This window comes from Sus scrofa, chromosome 13, assembly GCF_054392235.1.
Source record: "Sus scrofa isolate SSC_HxYL_T2T_F1_AM1 chromosome 13, Sscrofa_HxYL_maternal_Yorkshire_Landrace_v2.0, whole genome shotgun sequence".
NCBI lineage: Eukaryota > Metazoa > Chordata > Mammalia > Artiodactyla > Suidae > Sus > Sus scrofa.
Window position 1 is genome coordinate 161,095,705 of NC_139395.1, and position 13,236 is coordinate 161,108,940.

At 39.5% G+C, this 13,236-nt stretch overlaps 1 protein-coding gene and 1 long non-coding RNA gene across 7 annotated transcripts in view; one reads left to right on the top strand and one right to left on the bottom strand.

Annotated features, from left to right (window-relative positions):
* LOC110256422 (uncharacterized) overlaps positions 1–13,236 on the top strand; it is a 90,203-nt gene that overhangs the window by 42,414 nt on the left and 34,553 nt on the right. The gene's annotated exons all lie outside the window — the stretch shown is intronic.
* The window catches only part of SIDT1 (SID1 transmembrane family member 1), a 95,798-nt gene that overhangs the window by 39,910 nt on the left and 42,652 nt on the right, over positions 1–13,236 (bottom strand). For all 6 annotated transcript variants that reach the window (XR_014824814.1, XR_014824815.1, XM_003358806.5 and 3 more), the window contains 5 exons: positions 11,754–11,855; positions 11,075–11,158; positions 8,600–8,687; positions 7,054–7,125; positions 6,542–6,635 (listed from right to left, as the gene is read on the bottom strand). Coding sequence is in view for 4 of the 6 variants with exons in the window: in XM_003358806.5 (XP_003358854.1) it covers positions 6,542–6,635; positions 7,054–7,125; positions 8,600–8,687; positions 11,075–11,158; positions 11,754–11,855 (440 nt within the window). In the remaining 2 variants the exon portion in view is untranslated. The remainder of the gene's footprint in view (positions 1–6,541; positions 6,636–7,053; positions 7,126–8,599; positions 8,688–11,074; positions 11,159–11,753; positions 11,856–13,236) is intronic.

Sequence of the window (13,236 nt, forward strand, 5' to 3'; positions counted from 1 at the left end):
GAACTTCTATATGATGCAGGTGCAGCCGTAAAAACCAAAAAAGAAAAAAAAAAAAAAGGGAACAAATGCTTACTGGCCATTTATATATTTTCTTTGGAGAAACATCTATTCAATTAAAAAAAAATGTCTGTTTTTAAATGGGGAATCATGGGTTGTAAGAATTCTTTAAATTGTTTGGATACTAGACTCTTAGTGATTTGCAACACATTTTCTTCAATTATGTGTATTGTATTTTCACTTCCTTGATAATGTCCTTTAAAAACATAAAAACTTTAATTTTGATTAAGTCCAATTTACCTATTTTTTTTCCTCTTGTTATTTGTGCTTTTGGTGTCATATCTAAGAAACCATGGTCTAATCCAAGGTCACAAAGATTTATGCCTATGTTTTCTTCCCAGAGTTTTATATATTTGGCTCTTTTATTTAGCTCTTTGTTCTGTTTAGAGTTAGTTTTTGTATATGATGTGAGATATGGGTACAACTTCATTCTTTTTCATGCAGATACCCAAGGTGTCTCGGCCCCATTTGTTGAAAAAGCATATCCTTATTCCATTGAATTGTCTTGGTACCCTTGTCAAAAATCAGTTGACCATAGCAGTTCCTGTTGTGGCTCAGTGGAAATGAACCCAATAATATCCATGAAGATGTGGCTTCGATCCCTAGCTCTGCTCAGGGTTATGGATCTGGCATTGCTGTGAGCTATGGTATAGCTTGCAGATGTGGTTCAGATCTGGCGTTGCTGTGGCTGTGGTGTAGGCCTGCAGCTGTAGCTCCGATTTGACCCATAGCCTGGGAACTTCCATTTGCCACAGGTGTGGCCCAAAAAGGAACAAAAAATCAATTGTCCATAAATATAAGGGTTTATTTCTGAACTCTCAATTCCATTCCATTGAACTATATATCTTCCCTTATGTCAGTGCCAGAGTTTTGAATATTGTAGCTTTGTAGTTAGCTTTGATATCAGAAAGTGTAAGACCTCAAGCTTTGTTCTTTTTTAAATGACTATTTTTCCTATTCTGGGTCCCTTGCATTTCCTTATGAATTTTAAGATCAGTTCATCAATTTTTGGAAGAAAGTCAGCTTTGATAGGGATTATGTTGAATCTGTAGATGAATTAGGGGCATATTGCCATGTTTTTTAGCTTAGAATGCTGCTGTAACAAATTATCACAATCTTAGTGGTTTAGAACAGTACAAATTTATTGCCTTGAGATCTAGATGTCAATTGTAAAATGAATCTTATGTGGCTAAAACCAAGATATCAACAGGGGTGTATTCCTTCTGAAGATTCCAGGGGAGAAGCCATTTCTTTATCTGTTCCAACTTCTAGAGGTAGCCTGCATTCCTTCAGTCATGGCGCCTTCCTCTGTCTTCAAATATATTACTTCAACTTCTGCTTGCCTCATCACTCCTCCTCCTGCTTTTGACTCTCTTGCCTCCCTGAGATAAGGACTTTGGGATTACGTTATACCCACATGGATAATCATGGATAATCTTTATAACTTTATCACATCTGCAAAATCTCTGTTGCCATGTAAAGTAACATACTCACAGGTTCTGAGTATTAGAACATGGACATCCTTGGGGTGGGGGTCGGGGGACATTATTCTGTCTACTACAACATCTGAACAATATTAAGTCTTCCAATCCATGGACACAGGATATTTTTTCATATATTTAGGTTCTCTTTAATTTCTTTCAAGAATGTTTTGCAGTTTTCAATGCACAAAGTCTTATATGTAATTTGTTAATTTTTTCTTAAGTATTTTATTATTTTTGATGCATTTGTAAATAGGATGGTTTCTTTAATTTCATGTTTGAATTGTGCATTGCTGGTGTATAGAAATATAATTTATTTTTGTATATTGATCTTGTATCCTGCAATCTTGGTAAACTTAGGGTTTCTTTTTGGCGCTGATGAAAATTAGATAATGGTGATGGTTGTGCAACTGTGAATACACTAACGCTACTAAATTTTTTTTTTTGTCTTTTTTTCTCTTTATAGGGCCACACCTGCGGCATATGGAGGTTCCCAGGCTAGGGGTCAAATTGGAGATGTTGCTGCCAGCCTGTGTCACAGCCACAGCAACGCCAGATCCGAGCCACGTCTGTGACCTACACCGCAGCTCACGGTAATGCCGGATCCTTAACCCACCAATTGAGGCCAGGGATCAAACCCCAACCTCAAGGTTCTTAGTTGGATTCATTTCTGCTGTGCCATGATGGGAACTCCAAAAACTACTAAATTTTAAAAAGGGTAAATTTTAAGGTCTATGAATTATATCAATAAAGCTATTGTTTTAAAAACCAGGTAGGAGTTCCCACTGTGGCATGGCAGGTTAAGGATCTAGCATTGTTGCTGTGGTGGCACAGGTTTGATCCTCAGCCCAGCACAGTGGGTTAAGGACCTGCTGCTGCTGCAGCTGCAGCATAAGTCACAGTTGCAGCTTGGATTTGATCCCTGGCCTGGGAACTTCCATATGCTATGTGTGTAGTCAAAAAAAAAAAAAAAATTTTTTTTTTTAAATAAAAGCAAAAAACCAGGTATAGCAAATGGAAATGCCTATCAAAAATTAAAATGTGAATTACTCTTTTCCCCTAAATAAGCCTCCCTTCTGAAGGTGAGATTGGAGTGGGGAGAAGAGCAGGGAAGAGTTGAGGGCTCTATGTGTCTGTACTTTGGTACATGTTCTTATTTACTTCCAGACGGGGACCCCAGAAGTTGCACATTCCTGATCCTGGATGTTTGGTGGGAGAATTTCTCCTCATATCTCTTTTGTTCCTAGACACAGTAAACTCATCTCTGCCTAAGGGCTTTTGCTCTTGTTCTCTGCCTAGGCCACTCTCTCCCCAAATCCCTACATGGCTGGTTCCTTCTTGCCATTCAGGTCTTGGTTCTGAGAGGTCTTCCCGGCTGAACACATCAAATCTAAAGTAACTTCCCCACTCTAATCATTCTCTGTCCCACCACTGTGTTTGTTCTCCCTTATCACTGGCTGAAATTATTTCTTTATTATTTGCTTACTTGCTTAGATTTTTTTCATTTGTACAATGTTAGCTCTATTTGAGTAGGGATCTAGACCATCTTGTTCACCACTTTATCCCTAACCTTTAGGACAGGCCTGGCACACAGGAAATGATAACTAAATATTTGTTGAGTGAACAAGGCTATATCATTAAGGAGAGTAGTAACAAATGGGTCTGACTGTTCTAGCTGACAAATGAGGCTCTAGTGAAAGGCATTTTTAAAAACAATTTTAGTAATATTAACTAGCAGGAAATTGCATGAACTCATAAAAGATGATGTGTTTGGATTACGTTTGTATTAACAGGCTTTAGCCATATTTGCCCTAGTTTTTGGAGCTGATAAAATTCTTTATTAGTTAAATGATTTACAAAGCTAGGGTGAAGCAGGCACATATCCAGTGATCAAAGGGAAAAATAGGAAATGAGAACTAAGCTAGATTGAGTGCAAAATGGCTGCACCTCATCTTGTACTCAGAACCTTCAATCGAAAGTGGAGTCTAGGGAGTTCCCATTGTGGTGCAGCAGAAATGAATCTGACTAGTATCCATGAGGATGTGGGTTCGATTCCTGGTCTTGCTCAGTGGGTTGGGGATCTGGCGTTGCTGTGAGCTGTGGTGTAGGTCACAGATTCAGCTTGTATCCAGTGTTGCTGTGGCTGTGGCTGGCAGCTCTAGCTCTGATTCAACCCGACCCCTAGGCTGGAACTTCCCTATGCCACGAGTGCAGCCCTAAAAAGCAAAAAAAAAAAAAAAAAAAAAAAAAAAAAAGTTGTGGAGTCTGTATCTTCCCCTCTCGAATCTGGCCTGGCCTCATTATTGGTTTTGGCCAATAGGAAGAATGGGAATGATATCGTGCCACTTTTGAACCTAAATCTTAAGGAGGCCTTGCATTCTTCTGATATCTCTCAAGCAGAGATACAATAAACCAGGGCTAGGCTGCTGGATTATGAGAGGCAAAGTGCAGCTGAGGCCAGTCTAGAAAAGCTGGCTCCTCTCTGATCTGCCAGTCGATTTCACTCCATGACTACACCCGGCTGAGATCTCTGAACCCAGTCCCGATTAGCAGAATCATCCAGCTGACCCACAGATTTGTGAGAAAATGTAAATATGTATTGCTGTATGCCATTGGCAGCTTTATGGTTGATTTTTATGCAGCGTTATTGTCGCAATAGATAACTAATACAGGATTCAAGTGAAGGATGAGTAATCAGGATATGCAGTTTGAATTCACGGTCTGGCAGGGTGACTGAGAGCAAGGAATAGGAGACACATATTTAGTGCTTGGCCCAGGGCCTACCATTCATCATGGGGGCTCCATAAATACCTGTTGAATGAATTGGGGCTTGGGGGGGGTTGGGCCGGGAATGGCTTTTAGGGGAGGGAAAACACAGCATAAAAACACACTGGATTCTTAGTTTCCTGAGGGCAGGAGCCATGTTTCTTATCAATGCTCTCATCCTGATCTCATAGCATGTAATGCAAACCCCACATATATTAGTAATAAGGTATAAGGGGCTCAACAAGCACATGACTTTCTGCTCCAAGACTGGCTTTACTTGGTTATGTAGAACATGATGTTTTTTCTGCTTAGGCTAATGAAGGAAGAGTTCTATTAGCATTTCCCCTCAGTCTATTCTCCTATTTAGAATGCCAAGTGGTTCTAATGTCTCCAGATTTTTACTTTCAGTTTTCCTATATTTGGAAAGAATCTATGCTCGTGCCAGACTGTAGCAAAATAATCTGGCAGCTAGAGGTTTCAACAGAGTCTTAGACTACAACTTTCAAAAACTGTGCTCGCTTTAGCAGGCTGAATAACAGCTGTAGAGAGATTGATATCCAGTCATGAACTTAATTTTTTGTCTGTTTGTATGTTGATTGTACCTGCTAGCTAATGAAAGAGGGGAAATCCCATTTTATAAAATCTAAAACATCAGTTGTAGACACAGTCTTCTGAAGAGAGGCGGAAGAGATGAACTTCTTTTCCCATGATGTGGGCGTTCATCTGAGTCGAAATTCACAGCTTTTGGACCCATGCCCGATTTTTGATCAGGTCTCTGGATCAGGACTGCCCTCCCTCACATGCCCTGACCACTCTAGATCCATCTGATCAACTTGCTTAGGAGCCAAGGCTCTGGAGCCAGACTACCTGGGTTTAAATCCCATCTCCTTCATTTACCAGTTGTGAATTATTGGTCAAATTGCTTAACCTCTCAATGCCTCAGTTTCCTTAACCATCAAATGATGAGAATGCTAGTACTCATTGTGAGGTTTTAGATGAGATAATCTATTTAAAGGTCCCAGCACAGTGCCTGGTCTAGAGCAAGTACTTGTTCAATGTTAGTGATTATGATCTGATAAATTGAGCTGATAATCAGTTAAATGTATACTTTCCAGATATAATATTTGCTTGTAGGCTGATATTTTTGTTTTTAACTTTTTATTGGAAAATAAACTCAAATTTACAGAGAAGCTGTAAGAATAAGAACAGAATATAGAACAGCCATATATCATTATCTAGATTCACCTATTAACATATTACCCCCCTTGCTTTACCATTCTCTGTCTCTGGGTGAAGGTCTTGGTTTATTCATATGTATGTACGTATAAACATTTTTCTGAATTGTTTACAAGTAAGCTCTTTTCACTGGGGGCGCCAAACTCTTGGGAAGGGAAATGTCCTTGGTCAAATTACAGTATGATTATCTCCCCACCTCTTTTTTTTTCTCTCAAGGAACATTTTACTGTAAAATTGATGCTACAAAGTAAGAAGGCACTTGGTAATGTGGTGTCAATTCATATTTATTTATTGCATTAAGATTTATTTTAAGCATTAATTTTTCTTTTTGCTGGACTGTGTAAAGCTGTTTCTAAAGCTCCATGTTAGGCAGAACTCTCTTCCTGTATTCCACAGGATTTACATGGAATATTGGGTCTAAAAATACCCAACCTGTCTTTCTGTTAAAGTTTCATTAACTGTGAAAATAACTAGCACTACCAGCACTTTGTGCAGGACGTTGATGTAAACACTGCAGTTATCCTAGTCTATGAGGTAAATTATCTCATTTTACGGATGAGGAAAGTGAAGCACAGAAAAGTTTAATAATTTTCCCAAGATCACACAGTTAGCAGCCAAAGTAGATTTGAATCCAATCAACATGGCTTGAAAGTCTAATGTGTTAATCTCTAAGCAGAGGCATTCTTGTTTTGACTCAGTGGAAATGAATCTGACTAGTATCCATGAGGACACAGGTTTGATCCCTGGCCTCTCTCAGTGGGTTAAGGATCCCGCAATACCATGAGCTGTGATGTAGGTCACAGACGCGGCTCGGATCTGGTGTTGCTGTGGCTGTGGTGTAGGCTGGCAGCTGCAGCTCTGATTCAACCCCTATACTGGGAACCTCCATATGTTGTGGATGTGGCCCTAAAAAAAAAAAAAAAAAAAAAAAAAAAGACCAAAAAAAATCTCTAAGCAGAGACAGGTGAAGGGGCTGATATTTCCTGAAACTCTTGACATACCTGATATAATGAACAAATGCAATAAACAGGCATCCCAAGTAGAAGGAGAAGAAGATGAGGAAACTGAGAAGAATGGATTTCACATAAACGGATTCTGAGGGAAGAGAAACAGCTTTGGTCAGGATTCCTTAGGAGAAAAGAGGACCACGCTTGAGACAGGACAGCTTCATGGGCCCATCTGCATCACACCCATTCGTAAGTCCTAAGATAATTCCCATTCAGAGCAGTGAAGCTACTGGAGGTCCCCCAGACATGATCCATAAATGGCTGCCTCTCTCAGAGCTGACTTCCTTGAGGAAGCTGGGAAGGGACTTCCCATACACAACTTCATGACTGAGTTCCTTTCCTTCCTACAAGGGACTTAACAAGATGCTTTGATTTCCTCTTTTATTTCTAAGGTAAGTATTAGTTTTCTTATGATGTTTCTCTGGAAAGACAGCATTAGGATTGAATTACATGATCAACTTGCCGACATAGGAATCTCTCCACTGAGTCCTAGCACCGTCACTGACCTTTAATGGAAGGTACAATGGTCACTTTAAGGTTCTTTGCACGTTGTAGATTCCAGGTCTGGTTCTCCTTTTCTGATAAAAAAGAACAAGGCACAATGGATCAGATACTAGGTTCCTGGCCTCTCATCTGAACAGTTGTTTAAAAACTGTCCAGAATGAATTCTGGTTGCTGAATTTTCTTTTAGTAAGAACTATATGAAACACCCAACCCCCAGACCTTCAAACCATCTTAATACTCCTTTTGTTTAAAACTTTCAATTTGGCCTTTGCTTGGGTGCATTTTGGTAGCACTAAGTGACACAAATGAGACTGCAGCCTCCCTTCCTGTGTGAAGAAGGCTTGACATTCTCCTGATATCATATGGCTCAACATGCCACAGACATCTGAAGAAACAGCTGCAAAAATAAAGAGCTACTTTTTCTTTTGGTCTGCATTTTTCTAGCCAGTGAGAATTTGTTTTTTCTTATATAGCCATCAAAGGACTTGTAGTTTACTAAGGACATTGGACATTGGCAAAACTCTAGAGCTGTGTAATTAGGAGATGAAAGAATACAAGAGAAGGAAATTCACCTAAATACCAGAGGAATAATGTTATACTCAACAGTAAATGCTGTCTGTATGGATCACATATGGCCCATCAGTTGCCGGGGAGAGAGGGGGGTCCGTGTTTTCAACTCACAGCCTATTCCATTCCCATGGTAGTTGGCGGGTAGTTACCCATTGCCATTTGTACTATGCCCAAGATCTTATATAATGCCTGTCATTGGGATGAGTTTTTCCACTTGCATCCTTACTGTCTTGAAAGTTACAATTTTGGCAGTGGGAATTGAGAACTCTGAATTTTCCATGTGGAAATAATGACTACTGATAAATAGAAGTGGCTCCATTCCTGCTAGCTACCAAAATGACCTTAGAACGTGGACCTTGAGGAGTTCCCGTCGTGGCTCAGTGGTTAACGAATCTGACTGAGAACCATGAGGTTGTGGGTTTGATCCCTGACCTTGCTCAGTGGGTTAGGGATCCAGCGTTGCCGTGAGCTGTGATATAGGTCGCAGAGGCAGCTCGGATCTGGCGTTGCTGTGGCTCTGGCGTAGGCTGGCAGCTACAGCTCTGATTAGACCCCTAGCCTGGGAACCTCCATGTGCCACGGGAGCGGCCCCAGAAAAGGCAAAAAGCCAAAAAAAAAAGTGGACCTTGATTTGCTGTATAAGGTCATTACTTCATAGTAGCAAATATATGTTGAGTAAAGGGCCAACTGAGTGAACATAGCTCACATGGTCTGAGGGAGTACAAGACTCTGAAAAGATTTAATGCAGTGAATGGCATTTTTAGTATCAGTAAGATCTTGAGATCTATTATTTTCTTCCCTTTATTCTTTTTCTCGAGTATGTCTCAGACTGTCTTACCAAGCCACTGCTGATGACCCCCATGCAGTAGGAACTAGAGATGGTCAGAAGAGGCCTGAAGGGGTTGAAATGAGCTTTTAGCTTCCTTTCCATTCCATTAGGTTTTTCTAAGTAGCCAAATATTCCTCACTGTTGCTTACCCTGGATGAAGAAAGATCCTCCACAGGTATAATCTTCAGGCTTTATCACAAACACCACAAAGAACTGCTCACCTGGAAAATCCTTCTTCTGCATAAGACATAAAAATAACAACAAGAAGGGAGAAAGTCCATAATGGTGAGGACAAAAAGAAAGAAGAATGAGAAGAAAAGTTAAATTCATTCCTGCTCCCTAATTCCTTAGAAAGGACTTTCACGTTCCCATGACAGACTCTAGATTATCCACAATAAAAAACTTGTCATATCCAAGAAATTATGTAGGTACACTGTTCTGGTTTCAATTTATCTTGGGCCCACTTGAATGCTTAGAACAGTAATAGACCTCATATAAAAAATGTCAACAGGCTATAGTTAATGATTAATATTTGTATGTTAAGTTCTGTAAGAAACAATTTTTAGAGCAGTTTTAGCTTCATTATATTGTTTTTATTACTTTAAAAATCTAATGATAATTGACTTTCCTCGAAGTCCCACAGTCAGTAGTTAAATAAATAATTTAGGTTAGGCAAGCAAAGACTCAAGATAGGAGACCTGAGTTATAGATGGCTTTGACTTTCTCTAGGTGGGCTTCTCTGTGTCCTCGTTTCTTATTAAGTGAATCTTTAAGGTCCAGTATACTTCTAAAACTCTCACATTTTTAAAAATTATCCTCAAATTTCTGGTATTATGCTTGTTTATTTAGTCTTTTAAGGGTCACACCCCTGGCATATGGAGGTTCCCAGGATAGGTGTCTAATCGGAGCTGTAGCCACCAACCTGTGCCACAGCCACAGGAATGCCAAATCTGAGCTGTGTTTGTGACCTACACCACAACTCACGCATCCTTAACCCACTGAGCAGGGTCAGGGATCTAACCTGCATCCGCATGTATGCTAGTCAGATTCGTTCCACTTAGCTACAATGGGAACTCCTTATATTATGTTTAACCCACTGAGAAAATGGCCTAAGACTGAATCAGGTGTCCAAAAGAGAGGTAATAATTTATTGCCAAACACATCCAAATTAAAAATGTACTGATATACTTTGTATTTCATTGATTTAGTGTCTAGATGATACAAAAGCTGAGTTTCCTACTTTTTCTTTTTTGTCCTTTTAAATTTGGGACCACGTAATGCTGAGGTGCTAAGTAAATAATAAATAATAATTTAAAAAAGCAGATATGAGATAACAAATTGAGACATTAGAAAATTAAAACCTGACGAAAAGATGTTTTCAGGTCTGATACCTAAATTATAATTAGCCTTTCCTCATTCATGACTTGCTATTCAATAAATAGTTTCTCCTTGCTTAGAGAACCGATCAAATTGCTCAGATACCTCAAGTAAGTAACACTCTAAAGGTAGGGATGGAATCTCTTTGAAAATATACTGACATGATGTGGATGTACTTTTGCCATAAACTGACCTTTGAAATCATTATTCAATTATAATACCCGAAGGGCAAACTACTGCACAAATGTGATTCATATTCCTTTGGACCTATGCATTCTGTCCAAAATTAAAGTTGTCTTTTGGTTACTGTTACAAATTATTAGACTATTTTTTAACTGAAGTTTAGTTTTCAAAAAATTAATTAATTGATAATTAATTTTTCTTTTGGGGCTGCCCCCACAGCATGTGGAGCTCCCACTCAAGGGATGAGACCCGAGCCACTGTTGCGACCTATGGCAATGTGGGATCCTTAACCCCCTGTGCCTCTCAGCACTGCAGGGACAGTGCCAATCCCATTGTGCCACAGCAGAAACTCCTAATTGAAGTACAGTTGATTTATAATATTGTTTTGGTGTATTTAACTGCTTTAAATGGATCACATAAACTTTACTGCACACTGGCAATCCCCCGTTGAGTAGATTGGAATCTTTTGCCCTTACCTCTCTAAGCAACTGCAGATACACGTCCTGCTGCACCACAGGTTCCCAAGATGCCCTAAGTGGAGTGGGGCACCTGGAGAAGCGGCATTGTTCACCATTACCTAGGCTTTGGGTTAAAGTGTACCAATCCTTGTTTCAAATCATTCAGAAAGGAAAGTGATTTGGAGTTCATGGTGTGGCTCGGTAGGTTAAGAACCCAACACCATGTCTGTGAGGATGCGAGTTCAATCCCTGGCCTTGCTTAGTAGGTTAAGCATCCAGTGTTGCCACAATCTGTGGTGTAGGTCGCCACAGCTGTGGCAACGCCAGAGATCGAACCTGCAACCTCATGGTTCCTAGTTGGATTCATTAACCACTGACCCATGGCGGAAACTCCAGCGCCAGATTCTTAACCAATTGCGCCAGGCTAGGGATCAAACCCGCGCGGCCACAGAGACAATGCTGGCTTCTTAACCTGCTGTATCACAGAGGAAACTCCTCTCTTAGGTTTTTTTAAGTTCAGAAGCAAACCCCACTGGACCAGTAGGTAACTTGCTTATAAACTGGGCATTGTCATTGGCATTAATGACCACAGAGGCAATGTCTCACCTGTAAAGTGATGGCAGCTTTCTTGGTCATGGACTGATAGACACCGTTAAATTCCACATTGTGGTCGAGATCGTACACTGGGCACTGCAACGTGCATGAAGGATAAAAAGGAAAGCGTCACTAACGTCACACTATACATACTGCACATACCGGATCACAGAGCACAGGGTCCTTACTGAGCCAGAAACCATGAAAAGTTTTCCCCAGAACAGTCATGAGATAGTCCTCCTAAAACTTGGTGCCTTGTCCTCGGAAGTCAAGGTCACCACATAGCAAAGAGAACTTTAAAAATTATCTTAAAGTGTATCATACCTTTCCCACTTTGTATTAACACCTTACAAGAGAGAAAGGGCCAGATGACACAACAAAAAATTTAAAAACATAGAACAAACAGTGGGTTTCCATTTTTCTTATGGAGCCCACAACCTGGCCTTCCTTGTTCTCTATCTTAATCCTCCCTCCCTCCCTTCCTCTGTTTATTTTGGTGAGTTCTCTTATCTCCCCAGATAAGTAATCTACAACTTAGACTGCCTACTTATATGTACAAGATACTGTTGGTTTGTTTTTTAAATTGAGCAGTTTTATCCTGTAAAATGATGACATGGTGCTCACCCTCCTCTCTCTTTCATCCTGGGACAACATAATGCAATCCGAAGGTTGACAAGTTATTGAGACTCACCATGATATTCTGGACTGAAACAACAGAACATGGATAAGCCTTTTCAGACATGACTTTAATGATAACTGAGTCCACATCTTCAGGGAATTTGTATAGAAAATACTGCATATAAGAACAAGAGAGATGGGATTTGTCAATGTTAAGAAATGTTAACAATCATGAACTCAAACTATTTTCACATGAATAAGACAGTTTCCTCTAATGTTAGGTGCAAAGTTCAGACGTAAATCTCAGTAAGCCTCCATGAGTTCAGCCAACCCTTCATCTCCTGAATACTGAGCAGAAGCTCTGTGCAGGGCTCAGAACCTAGGAATCCAGCAGTGAACAAGATGAAGGAGCCATTTCCTTCCAATATCACCATAGCAATTTTTAATGGTATTTCTTTCTCAACTAAACTTTACTACATTTCATTTCTATTTAGATTTCTTCTTTGGATTAGAGATATGTGAAATGTAACAGGAGATAAGGTTTGCCTCAGTGTGGTCATTTTGAAACAGGAAGCTCCACCACGAAAAACAGATAAGCCTGTTCTTCAAGAATTTTAATCACTTTCCCATAGGCAAGAATGAGCACTAGGCCCACCCTTCCCCTAGAATTTTTTTTTTTTTTGCCAAAGAATCTATTTGCTGGCTGCAATATAGTGAGATGACATTTAGATTCAAAGATGAAGCCCCTACAGCTAGCCCCCTGAAATATGTTCACAGTTTTGGGCAGGCTGAGATATCTTTAAAAGTATTTCTCAAATATCATCAAAATAAGGAAACATTTATAATACACAGAGGTTATATTATTTACCTATTTAGACTATCAATCTATTGGAAAAATGTATTAACCCTAAATTTTAAATACTTTGCTAATGATGAAAAGAGGTTTTTTTTTTCCCCAATAATTATAAATATGGTAACTGGTTGAGAAGCTTGACATGAAATACATGATTAAGATTTTAAGGAAACCAAACCAAACAAGCCCCCATCCTAGGGCTTTCATAAATCTATCACTTAAAAGGAGAGGCAAAATAGCTTAAAACTTAATTTTGCAGTCCAACATCCTCTCCACTAACCTTATTCTGAGAACCAGAGCAATAAAAACAGAACTTTTCAATAATCCAAAGCTTTCTGATGGGGAAAAAAATAATCTCAACATTAAAGAGTGTCATTAATGCTACTGTTAGGAAGTCTGTTCACGCCTTGTAACAGATGGCAACATGCTCAAGAACTCATTTCATCTTGTGCTTTCATTTTGGAGCTCGATTCAAATACATATAATATAAGGCTTTTCCAAAGCTGAATACTCTGGAATTCCCAAGAGGTGTTCTTGGTTCTTAGAGGCACCATACTGAGCAATAATGAGCATCATATATATTCCTACATATTCTAGGAACTGGTTTTGTACAAATAGTAGACATCTGCTGAAGGATTATTCATATCCCAAAATATTATCAGTGTTCTTTATCTCTAAATTACATAAGCCCCAAATAAATAAA